The sequence below is a fragment of the Rhipicephalus microplus genome, chromosome 5 (genome assembly GCF_043290135.1).
Source record: "Rhipicephalus microplus isolate Deutch F79 chromosome 5, USDA_Rmic, whole genome shotgun sequence".
Taxonomy (NCBI): domain Eukaryota; kingdom Metazoa; phylum Arthropoda; class Arachnida; order Ixodida; family Ixodidae; genus Rhipicephalus; species Rhipicephalus microplus.
Genome location: NC_134704.1, coordinates 166,978,996 through 166,996,879, shown reverse-complemented (window position 1 = coordinate 166,996,879; position 17,884 = coordinate 166,978,996). Strand labels below are relative to the sequence as shown.

The window sequence follows — 17,884 nt, the reverse complement described above, 5'->3', positions numbered from 1 at the left end:
CCCAGCCAGGCGTCTGACTTTTCTCGGTGCGGTGCTTGGAAAAGATTCGCACAGATCGCTCAGCTTGCTGTGCGAGAACAAAGACGAATCAAGAAAGGAGCACCACTCACAAATTATCGGCGGAACACTGAAATTCTCGTTTTGTGCCATTTGCTTGTGTGTGAGCGTGTAAACTACCACGGTAAAAGACTTCGGCTATGACTTCGGTTTCGGGTGGTCCGTGACGTAAGAACAATAAGCATGTGCTTGAGCGTAGTTTTAGTGATTCTATGTGAACAGGTGGTGTTTCACTCACCAAAAATACACGGATACCCGCCTCACGAGTATATCTTCCGCTCTTGACACACACGTATGTCTTTTCTGGGTGCCTATGCTGTGAGCAATTCGTTTCGCGAGGTACGCGTGTGTCAGTGACAGCAGCACAATATTAGCTGTTCAGAGACCATCTTCTTTCACACATTAACGTTACATGGGAAATATATTGCGACTACACTAACACTTTCATTTCGTGCCCATGAACTATCGCGATCTGCATGACTGGCCTGCAGCACCGTTTAAGTTTTTCGACGATCATGTATTTTTGTAATAGCTTTTATGTGCACTATTATGTGATAGCGGTAGTTTTTTGTCTTTAATTTATAAGAAATATGAAGAGTGCCTACCCTTACTCTTTTTTAGCATCTCACCGCTGTTCAAGTTTTGTCAAAATGTGCGCCAAGGTCAAGTATATTGTCCACAAGTTAGCAATGAACATGTCTCTCTCCAAATGAATATTCAATGCTCTTGGACATCTCAAAACTCTGCAGATTGTTTATTACAAAACGGTTTACACATATCTTACACACCGTCTTTCTCAAAGCGATACATTATCGCTTTAAGTATTTCTTGTAAATTAGCATAAAGATGTCCTCATGATAGCTGCAACTACGTTTCGGTGTCACCGCATAGTTCCTTTTTGTAAAGAGAGACGCTTTCACCACAGAACTCAGCGTGTGCCTTGTCACATTCTTCTGGATACGAGTACCTCTTCTGGTAATCTACCCAAAGGATGCATTCTGAAAAGAAGATGAAAATATAGTTCAGACGTACAATCCTGTGTTTTGCATGTCCAGCTAACACTTATTAAAAAATAAATGGCTTTTAAATACCTATTTTTTGTTTTCGCATATAACCGCATGAATAAATGCTACGAATGACAAGGATTATCAAGGAATTTATTAAATGTGATCAAAGTGGTCACTCAGAACATGGTGTAACCATGAACGAGCAAGCCGACAAGCGACAACTGTGCTCCGTGAGTGGCTGAAAGAATCGGGGTGGTGCTGGGTACGTGCGGCCAGCTGAATTTGAAACGAGAAAAATAAAGAAGTGTAGGATGACCAGTAGAATGTCAGGGATTAGAGAAGCAGGTAGTATAAAAAACCCGGAAATTTGGTGACGTGCATGGATTTGGCCAGTCAACAACCTTACGAGCATTGAAAAGTACACATAATGCTAATGGCGTTGTAAAACAGCGTTATAGAAAAGGGTGCATGTTGCAAAAAATACCTTCACTCTTCCACCACTTAAACGATTGAGAAGATATTTAGCGCACATCAGCTCTCATTATCATGCATCTTTATCCACTGCAGTGGTTTTGATTTTGTTTCTAGAGTGACGCACTGTAGACGGTATGGTGGGAGCATGGTGGGTGGCTGCATTGCAGTAAAGTTGAAGGAAAACGCTCCTAGCGCATCAGAACACAACTGATACCACAGTAACCACGTCGTCTAAGTTTCTCACGCACATTAGGCTCCGATTCTGTGGCCCCACTCATAAAGTCAGCAAAGCTTCCTTGATCGTGATCTTTTGGTGCTCCACCAAGGTGTATATATCGTTTCGCGTGAGCTTAGGCAAGCGTGTCGCAAGACGTCAGTAATTGTTGTAGTTCACGACGATAACACTGCTGATACGTTACCTTATAAGACTTGCATTCGAGTTTATGGTGCGAAATGCCACGAACGCAATATCTTGCCTTTCGTCATCACCACAAATTTGAAGTACGGCCATACAACCCCAGAACGTATCTGCTTCAGCGTTCTTTTTTCCCGCAAGCCATCATCGCATGGAATATGTTACCAGCTGATTTGGTTGGTCGCAAGACTGCGGATTCGTTCTACGAGGTACTGTGCCCCCCGCAATAATGCCTGAGACTGCGCTGCGGGTAATCTTCCAAATAAAAGAAATAAAAATAAAGACATAATTCACAAGAAGGACACAGTACAAGCGCTAAACTATTGATTGATTGATTGATTCATTCATTGATTGTTAGCCATAGGTAACAGCACTCCTAATAAAACCTATAAACAAAAGGAAGAGGGCGTTTCGCGCATTCAAAAAAGCAAATCAGTAACTCACTTCGAAAAACTAAAAACGATTACCCACGTATATAGGCTAAAGGTAGAAAAAGGTAAACATGATTACTTTACTGAGCTGAGCAGCAAAAATAAATCAAATCCTAAAATGTTTTGGAAGTACTTAAAACAGTGTGCCTCAGAGTCCTTTGGAATACAGGAGTTGAATTATAATAGCAAGCCAATTACGGACGATGGGAATAAAGCTACATGTCTAAGCAACTTTTTCCTCTCGGTATTCTCACCCAAACACAGCTGTAATTATCAACCAATTATTATGAGCGTTTTGCCTATGCTTTCTGTGGAGCTTAGTGTAAACGGAACTGGAGCATTGTTACAGGATGTTGATGAGAGTAAATCTAGTGGTCGAGATAAAATTTCTCCACGTGTACTCTAGCGTTATGAGGGGCCGATTTCTCTGCACCTTTTTGCGATTTTTAAAAGAACCTTAGAGACTGGTAGCCTACCACAAGACTGGAAAACTGTGCACGTGGTACCGATACGTATGGGCGATTCCAAAAAAGACATTGGTAAATATAGAGCAATATCGCTTGCGTCTATTTCGTGCGAAATACTAGAACATATTTCATACAAAGAAATGATAAATCATTTAAACATGCATAGGGTTCTAATCGACGAGCCGCACGGAGTTCGTAGAGGGCTGTCTTGCACAACACAATGGGTAGAACTTTATCACGATGTGATATGGGGTGTAGATACTGTACGACAGGTTGACGATGTGTTCCTGGATTTGCAAAAAGCATCCGACACGGTGCCACATTCACTCTCACTATTTAAACTTGCCACCCTGAACATTGATAAGCCTATGTTAAAATGAATTAACTGCTACCTTTCTGAAAGAAGACAAACCATACTATTAAATTGAAAATGCTCCGAACATGCAGATGTTACCTCAGGGGCCCGACAGGGCTGCGTTTCGGGTTCGCTATTGTATTTAATTTATGTCTACAATATCACTGCACGAGTTTCAACTTCTATACGGTTGTTTACGGAAGACTGTGTGGTGTACAAAAATGTTTCCATCCCGAAGATACAACAGAACTTCAGAAAGACTTATCGCTGATTCATAGCTGGCGTATAAAACGGAAAATGACTTTATACACAACAAAATGTGTACATATTTCGTTTACTAAGAGATGAAATCATTTTAGTCACGGTATCATCTGAACAATGTACAGTTGAAACAAGATAGTGCGTATAAGAATCTAGGTGCGCTACTATCATCTGAGTGTTCATGGAGGCCTCAGGTAGACACTCTTATAGCGAAAGCTGGTAAGGCCTTAAATTTTATTCAAAAAACCTGCGATGTCCGCATGTGAATTTAAATCACATGGCATACATTACTTGTATTTTACCTGTCTTGGAATACGGTTGCTTCGTGTGGGACCCCGCCAAGGTAACCTTCATTGCTGCTTCTGAACAAATTCAGAATCGCGCTGCTAAGTTAGCCTTGGGACGGCACGGAAGGTACGAGAGCTGAACTGCAATAAAGGCTTAGCTAGGATGGGAGTGTCTTGCTGACCGCTGCCAGAAAAAGCGATTTAAGTTTATTTATTTAATTTACAATTATTAAACTGGAATTAATAGAGGCATTTACCTACACATCCTTCATAATATGTCAAAATGTTTTGATCATAGTTGCAAGGTCCTGAAAAACCAAGCTAAAACAAACATGTATGCCAACTCATTTTTTCTAGAACAATTAACTAGTAGGATAAGCTAAGTGAAAATTAAGTACATTGTGAAAATGAAGATGTACTTTATTCAATGCTGTAATTTCGTGCTGTAAGTTAAACTAAAATGAATTTATGTGTGAAGATAATTGTATTACATGTGTTAATGATGGTGTACTTCAGTTAATGATGTATTTTGTGTGCCTACAATTATGTACGTTATTGATTATTGTAACCCCATCCCGCTGTAACGCCTCGGGTTCTGCGGGGCGTTGCATGAATAGAAATTAACGAATTCTTTATAATGTGGGGTTTAACACACGAAAACCATCATATTATTGTGAAAGACGCCGTAGTGGAGGGCTCCAGTAATTTGGATCACCTGGGGTTTCCTGACGATGTTGAATATTCATTCAAGAAGGAAGACAAAGAAAAGTGGACACAGAGGAGAGATCATGCTTCGTGTGTGCCGAACAAACATTTGCTGATCATAGACACGTTTCTCATCTGTATGAGATATTAAGTCTTTGTTTTGCTCCACTGTACTGGCGAAGACACCTTTCCTCAACACCTCATGGCGCCGAAGCCCGGGACTCTGCAATATAAGTGACCCGACATAAGGACATCACCCGCAACCAAGATGGAGCTTTTAAATCAAGCGAACGACGCAGCGAGCCCCGCACAAGCGTTTACAAACGAAGCCCGGCAAGTGGTCGAATCAAACCAGCTCGCATCATCAGATCTTCATGTGGTGCACTACAGGCTAAAAGCATGCAAAAAAGGCCTGCGTACGCTTTACTTAGAGCTGGTCGCACACCTAACTGAAGACCATGTTCAAGATCGTGCCTCTGTAGCAGAATATAAGGACGACGCTCCTGCTACGCTGTCATTGCGGAGTCATCACAAGGAGGAGCTCAAGGCGTCGACGTCCAGGATTCTTGACAGTGCGTCCACCAACATGGAAAACAAAGGTGTTGCCATTGCGGGAAGCCGTGCACTTGGAGATCGGATGCCACATGGGCTCGTCGGCTCTTGTCGCCCTAAAATTGAGCAGCTTCACTTCAACGAAAGCCAATCGCAGTGTGAACCTTTCTGGGACATGTTCAGGCACGTCGTTGACGAAGGCGCTACTCTGTTAACATTGAACTGTTTTACCATTTGAAGAGCCTAGTGACTGTACAGGCATCGGAGGCCATCGACGGCATTATGGCACGGAGCAGTTCTATGAAGGCGCCATAACTCTTTTAAAGAACCGATTTAAAGATAAGATCATCAAACAACTATGCTTAACGAACCTTCGTTAAAAAGGGCTCCGTTGCGTAACCCATTGGAGATCTTCAACATCAACATAACAGGACTTAAGGTGCTCGGATACCCGGAGCTCTCCTATGCTTGTCAAGGTACCCAACGGACCGATTTCAGTAGATATCGTGGTAGAGTATTTCAAGCAACGGAGCCGCCAGATTAACTTCGAGGTGCTTGCAACGTCGGCGACGGAACTTCAGGGGCTGCCAAATTATGTGCGCATGAAGGTGGAGAATTGCCCTTGTGGACACCTGTAGTCGTGGTGGTCAGGATTGCCGAAGAGGCGAGCTTCATGAGGCTCAACCTACGGCGTCTGCTTTGATCAGCCACACAAGGACTGGAAAAGATACCTGCTTCTTTTTCGATTCCGCAGCATACACTATGGACTAATCCACATCCGACATTTGCTTGCATGAAAGGAAGAACCACCTAGCAAGGGATGGCAGGTGCTTCCAGTGCACCATCACAAGACATCGGTTTAAAGATTGTCGCCTTCATAGAACTTGTTATAAGTGCAACGGAAGGCGCGAAACAGTTGTTTGCATACCCCAATGCGAATAAAAGAAGCATTAAAATGCTGAAAGAGCTCTTGATTTGAATGGGAAACGAACGTGAAACAAAGGATGCTGAAAATGTCATGACTAAAGCCAACGTACTGCTATGAAGTTATCATCTTAGAGCACAGCAAACTCGTTGAAAATGAACGTTAATAAACCGAAACTTGTACTTTTTAGACCAAAACAATCAAAACATTGATACTTCCACAAGTTTAAGTCTTAATAACTCTATTTTGCCATTTTACTCTCTTTTAAATGCCTTTGTGTTATATTTGAGCAACAATTATTGCGGAGTGCTCATGTACAAGTGGTGGTTGCTGAACTCTTCCCGGTGATCGGAATACTGCGCAAGTTGCCTTTTTTCCATCCAGAAAGTGTGAAGCTTATAATGTATAAACCTCTGTTTCTGTCACACGCTCTTTTATATAAATCGAAACTACTACCAGTGCTGATCATTTATGAAAATAAATTTAAAAAGGGTGCTATAACACAGTAATAGAGAGAGGAATGACACCCTGAAATGTATTTTCAATTTGATGCCAAAATATGAAACAATCAATACCAGGAGCTCCAAAATATGGGAACTACAAAGGTCCAGAAAACATTATACCTACCAGATCCTATACTATAAACTTCTATACCACACAAACACAAATAACCTAATATTACATTCCATGTGTTTGCGTGAAAAAGTTAACATAAGTTTCTCTCTGAAAATGCTCATATGGTAGTGGCCACATTCTACAATATATTTTTGTATAAAAACTCTGTTTACACTTTTTCTAGGTATTCTGTCTATCAACTTTTGTATTGTCACTTGAACGAAATTTTACTTTGTTTACTTTTGAGTTTTTAGTATGTATATAGGCGAGTACAATTTGTAGGTTTGTATAACGTATATCATGAGACGAAAGTTCTATCGCGAATTCGCCATGATTAGTCCTAGATTTTTGGTAAAAGAAACTTATTAGCCTTTGCGAAACGAGTAGACGTCACCTGAGGAAACCGACTTTAGTTAAGTAAAGCAACGGGTACTTTCCATTCTCATATTTGTAGGCAGTAATGCCCAGAAAATATTTGACCAGCTTCTGAATGGACCAGCTACTATGTGAAGAGAGTAAGGATGATGCAGTGGAAATGAAGCTATTGAATGATAACATTCTCAGTGCTTCGTTTTAAAGATGTTGTATGGTTGATAAGAGAGTGGTATTTGTATTTATACATGATCAAATGCAACGTAGTTTTTTTTTTGTTATCAAAGAAAGCGTAATATAGTGACAACAATATTTCCAGATGAAAAAGTGGAACGTTTAGCAAGATTAGAAAGGCATTTACGGCTTTCCGCGTAAGTTGGGCTATATATGAAATAAATTTTAAATACTCACCAAGTTTAACCCCGGGAAACATTGTATTAGAGGTGGAGTGAATTTGAGTATTGCTTACGTAAACAGAAGGGTTTCTAGGTATTATTCAATTAGGTGGCGAAAATACCGCAAAGTTTGACTTTAAGTATTTATATTTACCTATTCCTATTGAAGAATTTTACGCTTTTTTTTCTGTTGATGTTGAGTTTAAGCAACATCAAGTCAACTTTCTTATCTGCAGTTATTATAGTGGTATCATGCGCGTGGAGGACGACTGCAGGGCTAATGAGCTAGAAAATGAGGAAGATCGTTGATGATAAATTAAAATGAAAGAGGGCTCAATATTGAACCCTGCGACACACCGATGTTGATCAATTTAGGGCTGGAAAATGTACCAGACACATATACCAACTGTTCTAGATACCGCTAATAGCTACGAGTTAGTTTCTTGGGAAACAAGATAGGCCAATTGACTCTAGTTTCTGAAATAAATGACTGAAATATAATCAAATACTTTTGAAAGGTCAAAAAAAACACCTTCAACAACACAAGTGCTGTGAACAGCAGATCAAATTTTGTAACTTAGGGATATCATGGCAAGCTCAATTGAGCTCTCGGGCAGGAAGCCAAACTGCTTCTTAGTATTAAAAAGAACATGAGACGTGTGTAAATAACACCCTAAACATAACACAAAAAGCTTTTCAAGGACTTCACTGAAGAATTAGATTATTGTAATAGGCAGGTAGTTCGAGAATAATTGCTTGTTTTCTTTTTGAAAGACCGGAATAAATTTGGTTTTTTTTCAGGGTTGTCGGAAAAAATGCATTGCTGTGTTGCTGAATCTTCTCATTAAGACAGGTGCCAGTCTGACCCAAACAATTTCCTACTTGATAACGGTATATTGTATACCAGAGCACTTACACTTGTGACAAAGTACGATGTTGGACGAAACACATGCTCCTATGTAATAAAACTGAACTTTCTATTTACAGCGGCACATGCGCTTTCAAGCTTGCCACGGGCTTATAACACAAGTATGTCGAAGCCTTCTGGAATTTTGGAGCATGTGTGATAAGAAGTCAACACACAGAATGACGGTGAAATTTTTTTACCTGTTAGGGGGGGGGGGGGTATGCATTGTCCTAGCTGTGCCGCAGATATCTTTCCACATTTTACCAGCCTGAGGAAAGTTCACGATAAGGTTGAACAAGAGACGCCCGCTTTCTTTAGCGATTCAAATATTCCCGAAAACTGTCTTCTACCCTGTGGTAACATATTTTGTTAAGAGGATAATTTAAGGAATTGAAACAAGTCATTTCTCACAATCATAGAATATCTTCGCAAAGAGTTCAAACGTGATATTTTTACTTGCACCGAAAAACACAAGCAAAGATGGTTTGGTTCAGCATACAAACAGAGATCTAAAATTTTAATAGCACCATAGACTGACACTTACATGTGGACAGCAACCCAAACGGACTTTTATAGAATAATGTCTTATTCCTTCCTTACAGTTTGTTGCTGTCCGTTACACTGCTAGAATTTATCAGCTAAAACAACGCTTGCAGTGTTCGGAAACCTTCAAGACTGTAGTAGATTATTTTGTTAAGAATTCGCCATCTTCGCGAACGTTACGGATTATTCTAGAACGTACGCGGCCACTAGCGATAACGCTACAATATTCGACGGCTCGTGTATAAGTGTTAGAACGATTCACCGCTTGACAGTTGAATGATGACTGACACTCTGTTTGCCGCTATCAGTGGCAGTGTCTTGTTGTAATTAGACTTTTTTTACGTTGTCACAAGTTCGGCTAATGAACCGTTTAAACTGAACATTCAGTCTGCTCGCTTTGTCTGCGTAACGACCCCGTAACATGTGATGGAGGCGCTTACCGGTCCATTTAGCAAATGCCCCTCCCCAGCTAGATCCATGCCCCAAACTTGAAGGAGACATCACGAGCTAGCTTGAAGGAGACATCAGCGAGGTAGCCGCAGTTAACGAGTGCAACATCCTGATTTCGGGCCTCTACCATATAACGTTCGAAATACCAATGCCACGACAACAACTGTGGTAACCGTGACAGCCACTGTACAATCACGCGCGATGGTTGTTATGCAACAGCCAAGAGAGCAACCCACGTACCAGTGGATACGACCCGGCGAGCGCTTTCCTAGACACGTTCACGAGCGTCGCCCGCAAAGAAAGGGTGGCTTGTTTGATCAAGACCTGGATACAACCGCCCAACAAGAAGTCACCATCTTCACGGCAGATATGACCTGACGTTTTCGGCAGGCTTATGCTGTCATGATCAAAGACAAGAAAGCCCGATTTCTTGAGCGAGGAGTCATACACGAGTTATTCGTCGAACTAATGTGGAATCCACTGAGGACCATCTAGGAATTCCTGTTGGAAGCGACGACGATCCAGAATACTCCCAAAATGCGCACCGGGCTGTGCGATGACAGCTCTATTCTAGACAGCGTGGCAGTTCACAACTTTGACTTAATCGTGTTGCGGGAAATTATCCCAACCATTGTCCATGAGGAACTGGGAAAACTTCCACCGCATCAGCAACCTGAAGTAACGTCGATTGAAGACACTGTCAATCTTCACCAAGTAAATTAAACATTCAGTAAGTGTTGCTCAGGTGAGCCAACCACAGCCACAAGCCAGGACCTACGCTGCTGCAGCCCATCGTTCCGTCCCGCCTCCACGCCCAAACTAAGACGCTTACGTCGCCAGACGCCCCTACCGCCACCACATCCAACGACGCGCTGCCATTCTTCTGTCGGCCAGCGTAACACAACCAGGAAAACAGACATCTTGTGCACCCCTCACAACCACTCGTTCTGCTAGTACTGTGAGGTGGCTGGTGTCACAGAACGAGCGCTAAAAAGAGAGCGCGCCGCCAAATCCTTGCGACAACGGGCGGTAGAAACGCCGCGAGGTAAAAAGAAAAAAAAAAAAAGAAAGCAAACATCCAAGGCTCCCGGGCGCGCGCTCTCCCCGCAGAAGCACGGCTTCGCAGACGAACCTCCTCACCCCATAGCGGCGGCCGGGCAAGCGCTAGAAATTTCCAGAACGAAGGAGGCGTGGCTACGCCGAGCTGAGTCACCCGACGCGGAGGGCTGACAAACCGTCTCGCCTCTCTCCAGCCTTCGCTGCGTATCGCGCCGACGAAAGGACGAGAAAATTCTGGAAAGTGGCACGGAAGGTATTTAACCGAGCAGCCGAGACGAGAAATCAGGTGGTGACGGAAGTTAACGCCGGAGCGCGTAGGAATTCCGCCGTGGAGTCGGCGAAGGTTCTGCCCGTAGTGACAGAGAAGGAGAAGACGGAGAGTGAGCGCCAGAGTGCGTAGAGAGTCCGCCGTGTAGTCGGCGAAGTTTGTGGTCCGTAGGGACGGCTCGAGCTACAGGCAAGAGCGTGGGTTTACCGCTATCGAGCGAAGACGCGGGCAACAGCTGCGTGTGTGAAGCCGACGGGTTCCGGCGAAGAAGTTGAAGTTTGAAGAGTGGCCAATTGAAGACGGGAGGTTTCCTGGAAGAGAGAGAGAGTAAAACTTTATTGAAGGGGAAAGGGAGAGGGGCGTTTTAGAGCCTTTATGGTTGGGGCCCTACGTCCAGGGCTCCACTGGCCTTAGCCGCCCGCCGGACTTGATCCAGTAGTGCGAGCTGCACTCCTGGGTCCGAGCTAGCGAGGTGTGCCTCCCACTGCTCCATACTAGGTGTTAAAGGTTCGCCGAGAAAATTGGTTATGTCGCTTGGTTTACGATCGCACCCCCACGATATGTGGTAGAGAGTCGGTCTTCCGCCGCACCACGGACATACAGTCGGGTAAAGAGTTGGATGTATCGCGTGTAACTTCAGTAGGTGCGGAAATACATCCGTTTGAATTTTTCTAAGGTCAGTGGCCTCTTCCCCATTAAGGGATCTGTGAGGTGTTCCACATTTTTGACGCGTGAAGCGCTGGTGAGCTAGAATCTCCCTAGGTAAAATTGGCATGGTCAATGAAAGAGATGGATTCTCCGCTCGGTTACAAAACGCACGAGCTAGAGCGTCCGCCCTTTCATTGCCTTCGAGACCTGCGTGTCCCGGGCACCAGATCAAGCGATGGTGGTGAGTGAGTTTGGATCCTAGCAGCCTCAGCCCCATTGCTGGAAGGCGGCCCCTTAAAAAGAGCCGGCAGGCTTCCTGGGAGTCGGATAAAATAACTGATGGCTCCCCTCTACGCTCCTGAAACCTTAAGGCTAAGGCTATGGCCATCGTCTCCGCCTTTGTAGCCGAGGTCGTGCGTACGGAGGCACTCGTTAGCAGCGTCATGTTGTTGTCGACAACAGTAATTATGTGTCTCTGCCAATCGAAACTGGCCGCATCGACGTACGCGACATTTGAAGCTGAGCCGAATTGCTTTCGAAGCCAGTTTACCCTCGCAGTACGTCGCTCAGCGTGAAAGTCGTGATGCATATTTTTGGGCACCGGTGCGATTGAGATTCGCCTGCGGACCTCTTGGGCTACGTCGACCAGCTCCTCATCAATGTGCTGTGGGTGGGGCGAAATTCCTATTCTAGTGAGTATCGCCCTGCCTGCTGAAGTTTCACTTAGACGATTCCTCTGAGACATGAGGACTGCGGCACTGAGCTCAGCATAAGTGTTATGTATACCGAGAGCTAGGAGCCGCTCGGTCGGTGTGCTGGTGGGTAGACCAAGTGCTGCCTTAAAAGCGCTTCTAATGAGCACATCCACCTGGCTCTCCTCACTTCTGTCGAGTGAGTGGTACGGTAGGCCATACGTCACTCTGCTCAAAACTAAGGCCTGGACAAGCCGGAGAGTATCCTTTTCTTTCATGCCTTTTTTATGATAAGTGATGCGACGGATCATTCTAGCTATCTGTTTAACCGTAGTCTTTAAGGTGGTTATCGTGTGACTGGCTTTGCCATTGCTTTGGACCCAGAAACCAAGTATACGGGCCTGAGTAACCTCGGCTATGGCATGGCCGTCTACCTGTAAGTTTATGTCACCGTTACTTTTGTAATACTTACTGTGTATTCTTATGAGTTCAGATTTTTCAGGCGCACAGCTCAGCCCACTTTTTCTTGCGAACTCTGCCACAGCTGTCGCAGCAGCCTGGAGGGTCTGCTCTTTCAGCGCCAGTGAACCCTTCGTAGCCCAGAGTGTGATGTCGTCCGCATACAATGTATATCCAAGGTGCGGGATTGCTTCGAGCTCGTGAGCAAGTCTGCGCATAGCTATGTTAAAGAGCAAGGGGGAGATGACTGCCCCTTGCGGTGTGCCTTTATTTGGCATCGAGAACGGCACCGACCTCGTGTCGCCTATCCCAATAGTTGCCGTCCGCCCAGAGAGGAAGGATTTAATGTAGTTAAATGTACGCTTTCCGCAGCCGATTGTGTTGAGTTCAGAGAGAATGGCCTCGTGCGAAACATTATCAAAGGCCCCTTTGAGGTCGAGGGCCAAGACCAAATGTTCGCCTCCCCTGGGTACGCAACTCATGACCTCTTCTTTTAAAAGGAGGAAGGCATCCTGGGTTGAGAGTCCGGAGCGAAAACCAATCATGGTAGCGGGAAACAGATTTTCTTTTTCAATGTAATTTTGAAGCCGTGTCTGTACTACTCGCTCGTAGAGCTTGCCCATGCACGAAGTAAGCGAAATGGGCCGCAGGGCTCCGAGCGATGGTGCTTTACCGGGCTTGAAGAGAAACTCCAGAGAGCTGCGGAACGACAACAACGCTGGACTTTGAGTGAGTGATTCTCGGAAGAGTATCATTCAGACTTTTGTTCCAAGGACTTTGGACTGAATAGGTTTTCTATCTCTTTAGTCCTTAAGTGTCTTGGTTGTTCAATGCATGTGACTGCATCGTAGTGCGTATTGTTGTCTGTGTCCGTTGTTTCAAGTGTGGTTGATTGTACTGTGTAGTACATTGTCTGTTTGGTGACGTATTGTATGTAACTATTGTGGAGTGTGCATACGTGTGTATTGTTTTTGATCTGCCGTTAATGAGAATATAATTTTGTTTGTTTATCATCTCTCGGCTCTGTCTTGTTCTTTGGGCCACAGCCGGCGTCCGCTGGCGCACCAATAAGGACCACTTCTAAATTGTCCACGCTTTCGTGGTGCGGTTCGGGGGGCCGATACTTCGGCTCTTGGAATTAGCCCGGCGATCGCCTCCCTAATAAACGGGACAGGTGTGACAGCTGGACAGACCTACTGTCGCTACCAGCACTGACAGATCCAGCTCCTCGTATTCACCATTTACGCGCCGTGTCCGCGGTCGGGTTGAAGGCCTCGCTACATCGCCGACTACATCAGCGGAACCTAGTGGCAAGAACAACGACCATGCAATGTATCGTCTCCCACTGGCTACGATTCGCCGCACCAGCGGTCCTACACTCGCCCAACTCATGGCCAGTGTGTCCTAGCCTTCATTCTTCGAAAAACTGAGGGCAGCAACCGATAGAAATGTGGGTAATTTGCTGTACGACGAACTACTAAAGATCCTCCTGTGCTGAAGACGGCGGCGCCTCGAAGAAACCTTTAGAAGATGACAGTGTGCCGACGGAGTCCTAGCATCGAAACCTCCGAAACCGAAGACGGCCTAACGAGCAACACGCCGCAACGCGTGCAGGCGAATTAGCGTCCTCAACGTTCTTATACACGGTCAGAGTGTAAAGCTCTCGTCGATACCACATTCAACAATTTCGTCAACACGGAACCGTTTGCCACAAAGTTGGAAATGATAAAAAGCACCTGTGAAGGCTCTGTGTTCCGCACAGCTAGAGGTCACCTGGTAACGCCAACAAAGATGTGCACTTCGAGGGTTTCCATTAACAACTGAATATATCCCGCAACCTTCGTAGTTCTACAACCTTGCTCTAGAGACGTCTTCATGATCTGCACTTCTCAGGCCTTCAAGGTGCAGCCATACTTGAGACCAAGTTTGATAACGCTATCGACAGAGAAAGCACTGCCGCTGCACACGGCGTCAGGAAGGCACGCCTTTAATGGGCTTGATGACCAAGGTGCCCTTCCTCCTCGTTCTAGTGTCAGCGTTTTCGTTGACAGTGAAGAATCATTAGATTTTCAAGGCATCATTTTAGGGGACCAGCAGCTGTTGATCAACAGCGAAGTTTGCGTCGCCAGACGAATAACCGAGCTACGAGGGGGGAACACAGGGATGATGCTCACAAACTTTTGCAACGAGTACTAGAACATGAGCAAAGACACCACGGGTGCAGACATCGAAGTCATTGCCAGTAACACATCCGCCCACGCCGAGTCTACCAAACCTGCTACGATAAACAAGCTGTTCAACTAGCTTTTGACGTTAACGCAAGCCTTCCGATATATAAATATGAACAACTAAGAACTATGCTCTGACAATATAAAGAGTATTTTTCATCGTCTTACAAAGGTGACGGATCCCGGCCGCGAAACGTCGCATCCTAGCAGAAGAGAGTGCCAGGCCACTCCGTCACAGCCCGTACAATGTGTCCACTCGAGAATGCGAGGCCGTAAAAACATGTCGGCGAAATGCTACGCGACTTCATTATTCAATCTTCATTGTCCATGGGTGTCACCCATTGTGTTAGTCAAGAAGAAAGACAGAAACCGACGTTTCTGCGTGGGCTATCGCCGCTTGAACAAAATCATGAAAATGAAAGTGTACCCTCTCCTTCGGATGAGCGACGTCCTAGATCGACTTCACAATGCGGGATGATTTTCTTCGATGGACCTCAAGGCCGGCTCTTGGCAAATCGGTGTTACGAGAGAGGCCGATAAAAAAGCTTTCATATTGTCACGGGGTCGTCACGTGGCCCAAGACAGGAGACTTCGTGTAGGGATTTAACAGTTTATTTGGGCAAACCTGTGCCCGGTAAACGGAAAGTCCAATTACAGCAGCAGTCTCGCACAGATAGCAGTCTCGGACTCATAGCGGCGAACGGAGCGTCGGCCTTCGATCAACAACTGACAAGCGGCGATGCGTGTCGGCATTTATACTCTTGCCGTCGAATGTTCTAGCGATAACGCTGGCGGTGGCGTAGGTTCCAGAACAATCTGTACCGTTCGCACAGTGGGCGTGATCTTATCGAAATGATCTACTACAGTCCGGAACCTTCTCAAAAATTTCAGGCGCGGTTTGCGCTGAGAATCGTGTGGTGTTTTGGGACGATAACAAAAACTTGGAAAATGAAACGTGGCAATTTTACCGGACGCCTTGCTCCAGCTCAAAGTATTTCAAGTTGGAGTTTGTGAAGCCCCCACGACTTTTCATCGAGTTATGAACACAGTACTATCTGGCAAGAAATTACAAACTTGTGTCGTTTACTTGGGCGATGTCGATGTGTTTTCCTCGAACAACTACGGCACTTTGAATCCGTACTTTAAGCTATAAAGAGCTCCAAGCTCCCCTTGAAGCCCTAAAAGTGCCATTCGCGTACATGTAGCTCCTCGTTTTTGGGTCACGTGGTCAACGACTCTGGGGTTGACACAGACCCGCAAAAAACAGCTGCCATTGCCGCATTTCTGCCACCCAAATACAAGAAGGCCGAGCACCAATTCCGCGGCTTCTGCGCCTATTAGAGACGCTTTGTCAAGGACTTCTCACTGATCGCCGAGCCAGTAATGCAGCTCACAAAGACTGACGTCAAATTCAGGTGGAAAATGGCGCAAAAAGAAGCCTTTGAGGAACATGAACGACGAATGCAGACACCTCTGACACATGCACGTTTCGACGAATACGCCAATACGAAAATCCGAGCGTACAACTCAGCGCCCTTCAAGTCCAGACGACTAATGGAGAAGAAAGAATTACCAGTTATTGCAGCCGGTCACTATTCAAGTCAGAACGCAATTACAGCACAATCGAGGAGGAGTGCATTGCCATTGTTTGGACTAAGTCAAACTTTGACCCCACCTCCAAGAAAGGCCCCTTGAAGTTGTGAGTGACCACCGTGCCTTGTGTCTACTAGCTAACTTGAACGCCCGTACAATTATCTCGAGCGGGACAGCCTAGGACTTCAAAAATTGTACATTTACGTCGTGTACAAGCCTGAAAGAAAACACTACCACGCTGACTGCCTGTCCCGTGCCCCTGTTGACCCAGTGCCACAGAGCGACCAGGACAGCGACTACTTCTTGGGAACCTTAAACAGTGATGGCTTCGCCGAACGACAGCGAGCCAATCCGGAAGTCAAGAGCCTTGTAGAGTATCTCCTGGGCGAAGCCGTTGCTTCTCCAAAGGCTCTCAAACGAGGAGTTGAGTCGTTTTTCTGGTGAAACAGCATTCCCGTGAAAAAGGACTTTCCGCCACTTCAGGCCAATTACCTCCTCGTAGTGCCTTCAGCGTTACGACCAGACGTTTGATGTTCTACACAACAACCCGATGGCGGGACACCTCAGTGTTTTCCGTAGACTCGAAAGAATACAGAAGTATTACTGGCCACAGCTTGCCGCCAACGTCACACGGTACGTCAGAACATTTCAAGACTGTCACCGACGAGAGACACCACCGAGTAGGTCATTTGGACTACTACAGCCTATCAAGCCACTTCTCCACGCCGTTCCAGCTATTCAGTATGGCCTTACCGGGGCAGTTCTTGACGTTCGATTCTGGGAAAAATGATTCGTCGTAGCTGCAGACTATCTCAGCCTCTAGGCCAATACTGGGGCTCGGCCCAAAGGCAGTGCGATTGCAGAGCAAAGTTCTTCGTCGAGAACATTGTTTTGCGTAACGTAGCTCCAGAGATTCTACAGAGACAAAAATCTGGCCTTTACGGCGCAGACCTAACTCAAGCGATCGTGAGATACAGCCATACAAGTCATCACTGTACTACTGCCTGCCATCCACAAACCAATGGCCTCACCAAGCGTCCTAAGAAGACCCCCATCAATATGTTGGCCATGTACGTCGACGTTGAGCACAAGATGTGGGATACAATCCTTCTGTACTTGATCTTCGCGTAGAACACTGCCGTCTAATTAACGGCACAGGTGACACCGTACAACTTGGTCTATGGATGAATCCCGGTAACGACGCCATGGTTCCTAACGTCGTCGACGAAGAAAACTTCGACATCACCGTCTACCTGTAGTTTGCCAATGAAGGCCAACAACTCGCCCATCTCTGCATCAAGAACCAACAGATCGACAGCCGCCGCAAGAATTTCCGACGAAGCATCATGGAATAGGAGCTTGGTGACCACATTTAGATGTGGACGCCGATACGCCACCGTGGACGCAGCCGAAAACTTCTGCGACGGTACTTCGGACCTTGCATGATAGTTCAACGTCTCGGCCCACTCGACAGCAAGGTTGTCCCGTAAGGCCTTACACACTCTCCACGGCGCCGAGCATGACTTGAAGTCGTCCATGTATTCCGCCTAAAGCCATTTCATGCACGTCAATGAACTGGAGTACTGTTTTTTTTATTGTTGCTGGTGTACTTTATTGCTTGTACCTATAGTTTATTTTCCTACTTCCTTATAGTGCTTTCATATTTTGCTAAACCATAGGGACAATGGCTCTTTCAGAGCGCGGCAATGCCACACTTAT

At 45.5% G+C, this 17,884-nt stretch overlaps 1 protein-coding gene across 1 annotated transcript in view; it reads right to left on the bottom strand.

Moving 5' to 3' along the window:
- Positions 1–783: 783 nt before the first annotated feature.
- Positions 784–17,884, bottom strand: part of LOC119174133 (uncharacterized) — a 43,227-nt gene continuing 26,126 nt past the window's right edge. The window contains exon 5 of the mRNA XM_075896180.1: positions 784–1,055. Coding sequence (XP_075752295.1) covers positions 925–1,055 — 131 coding nt within the window. The 3' untranslated portion in view covers positions 784–924. The remainder of the gene's footprint in view (positions 1,056–17,884) is intronic.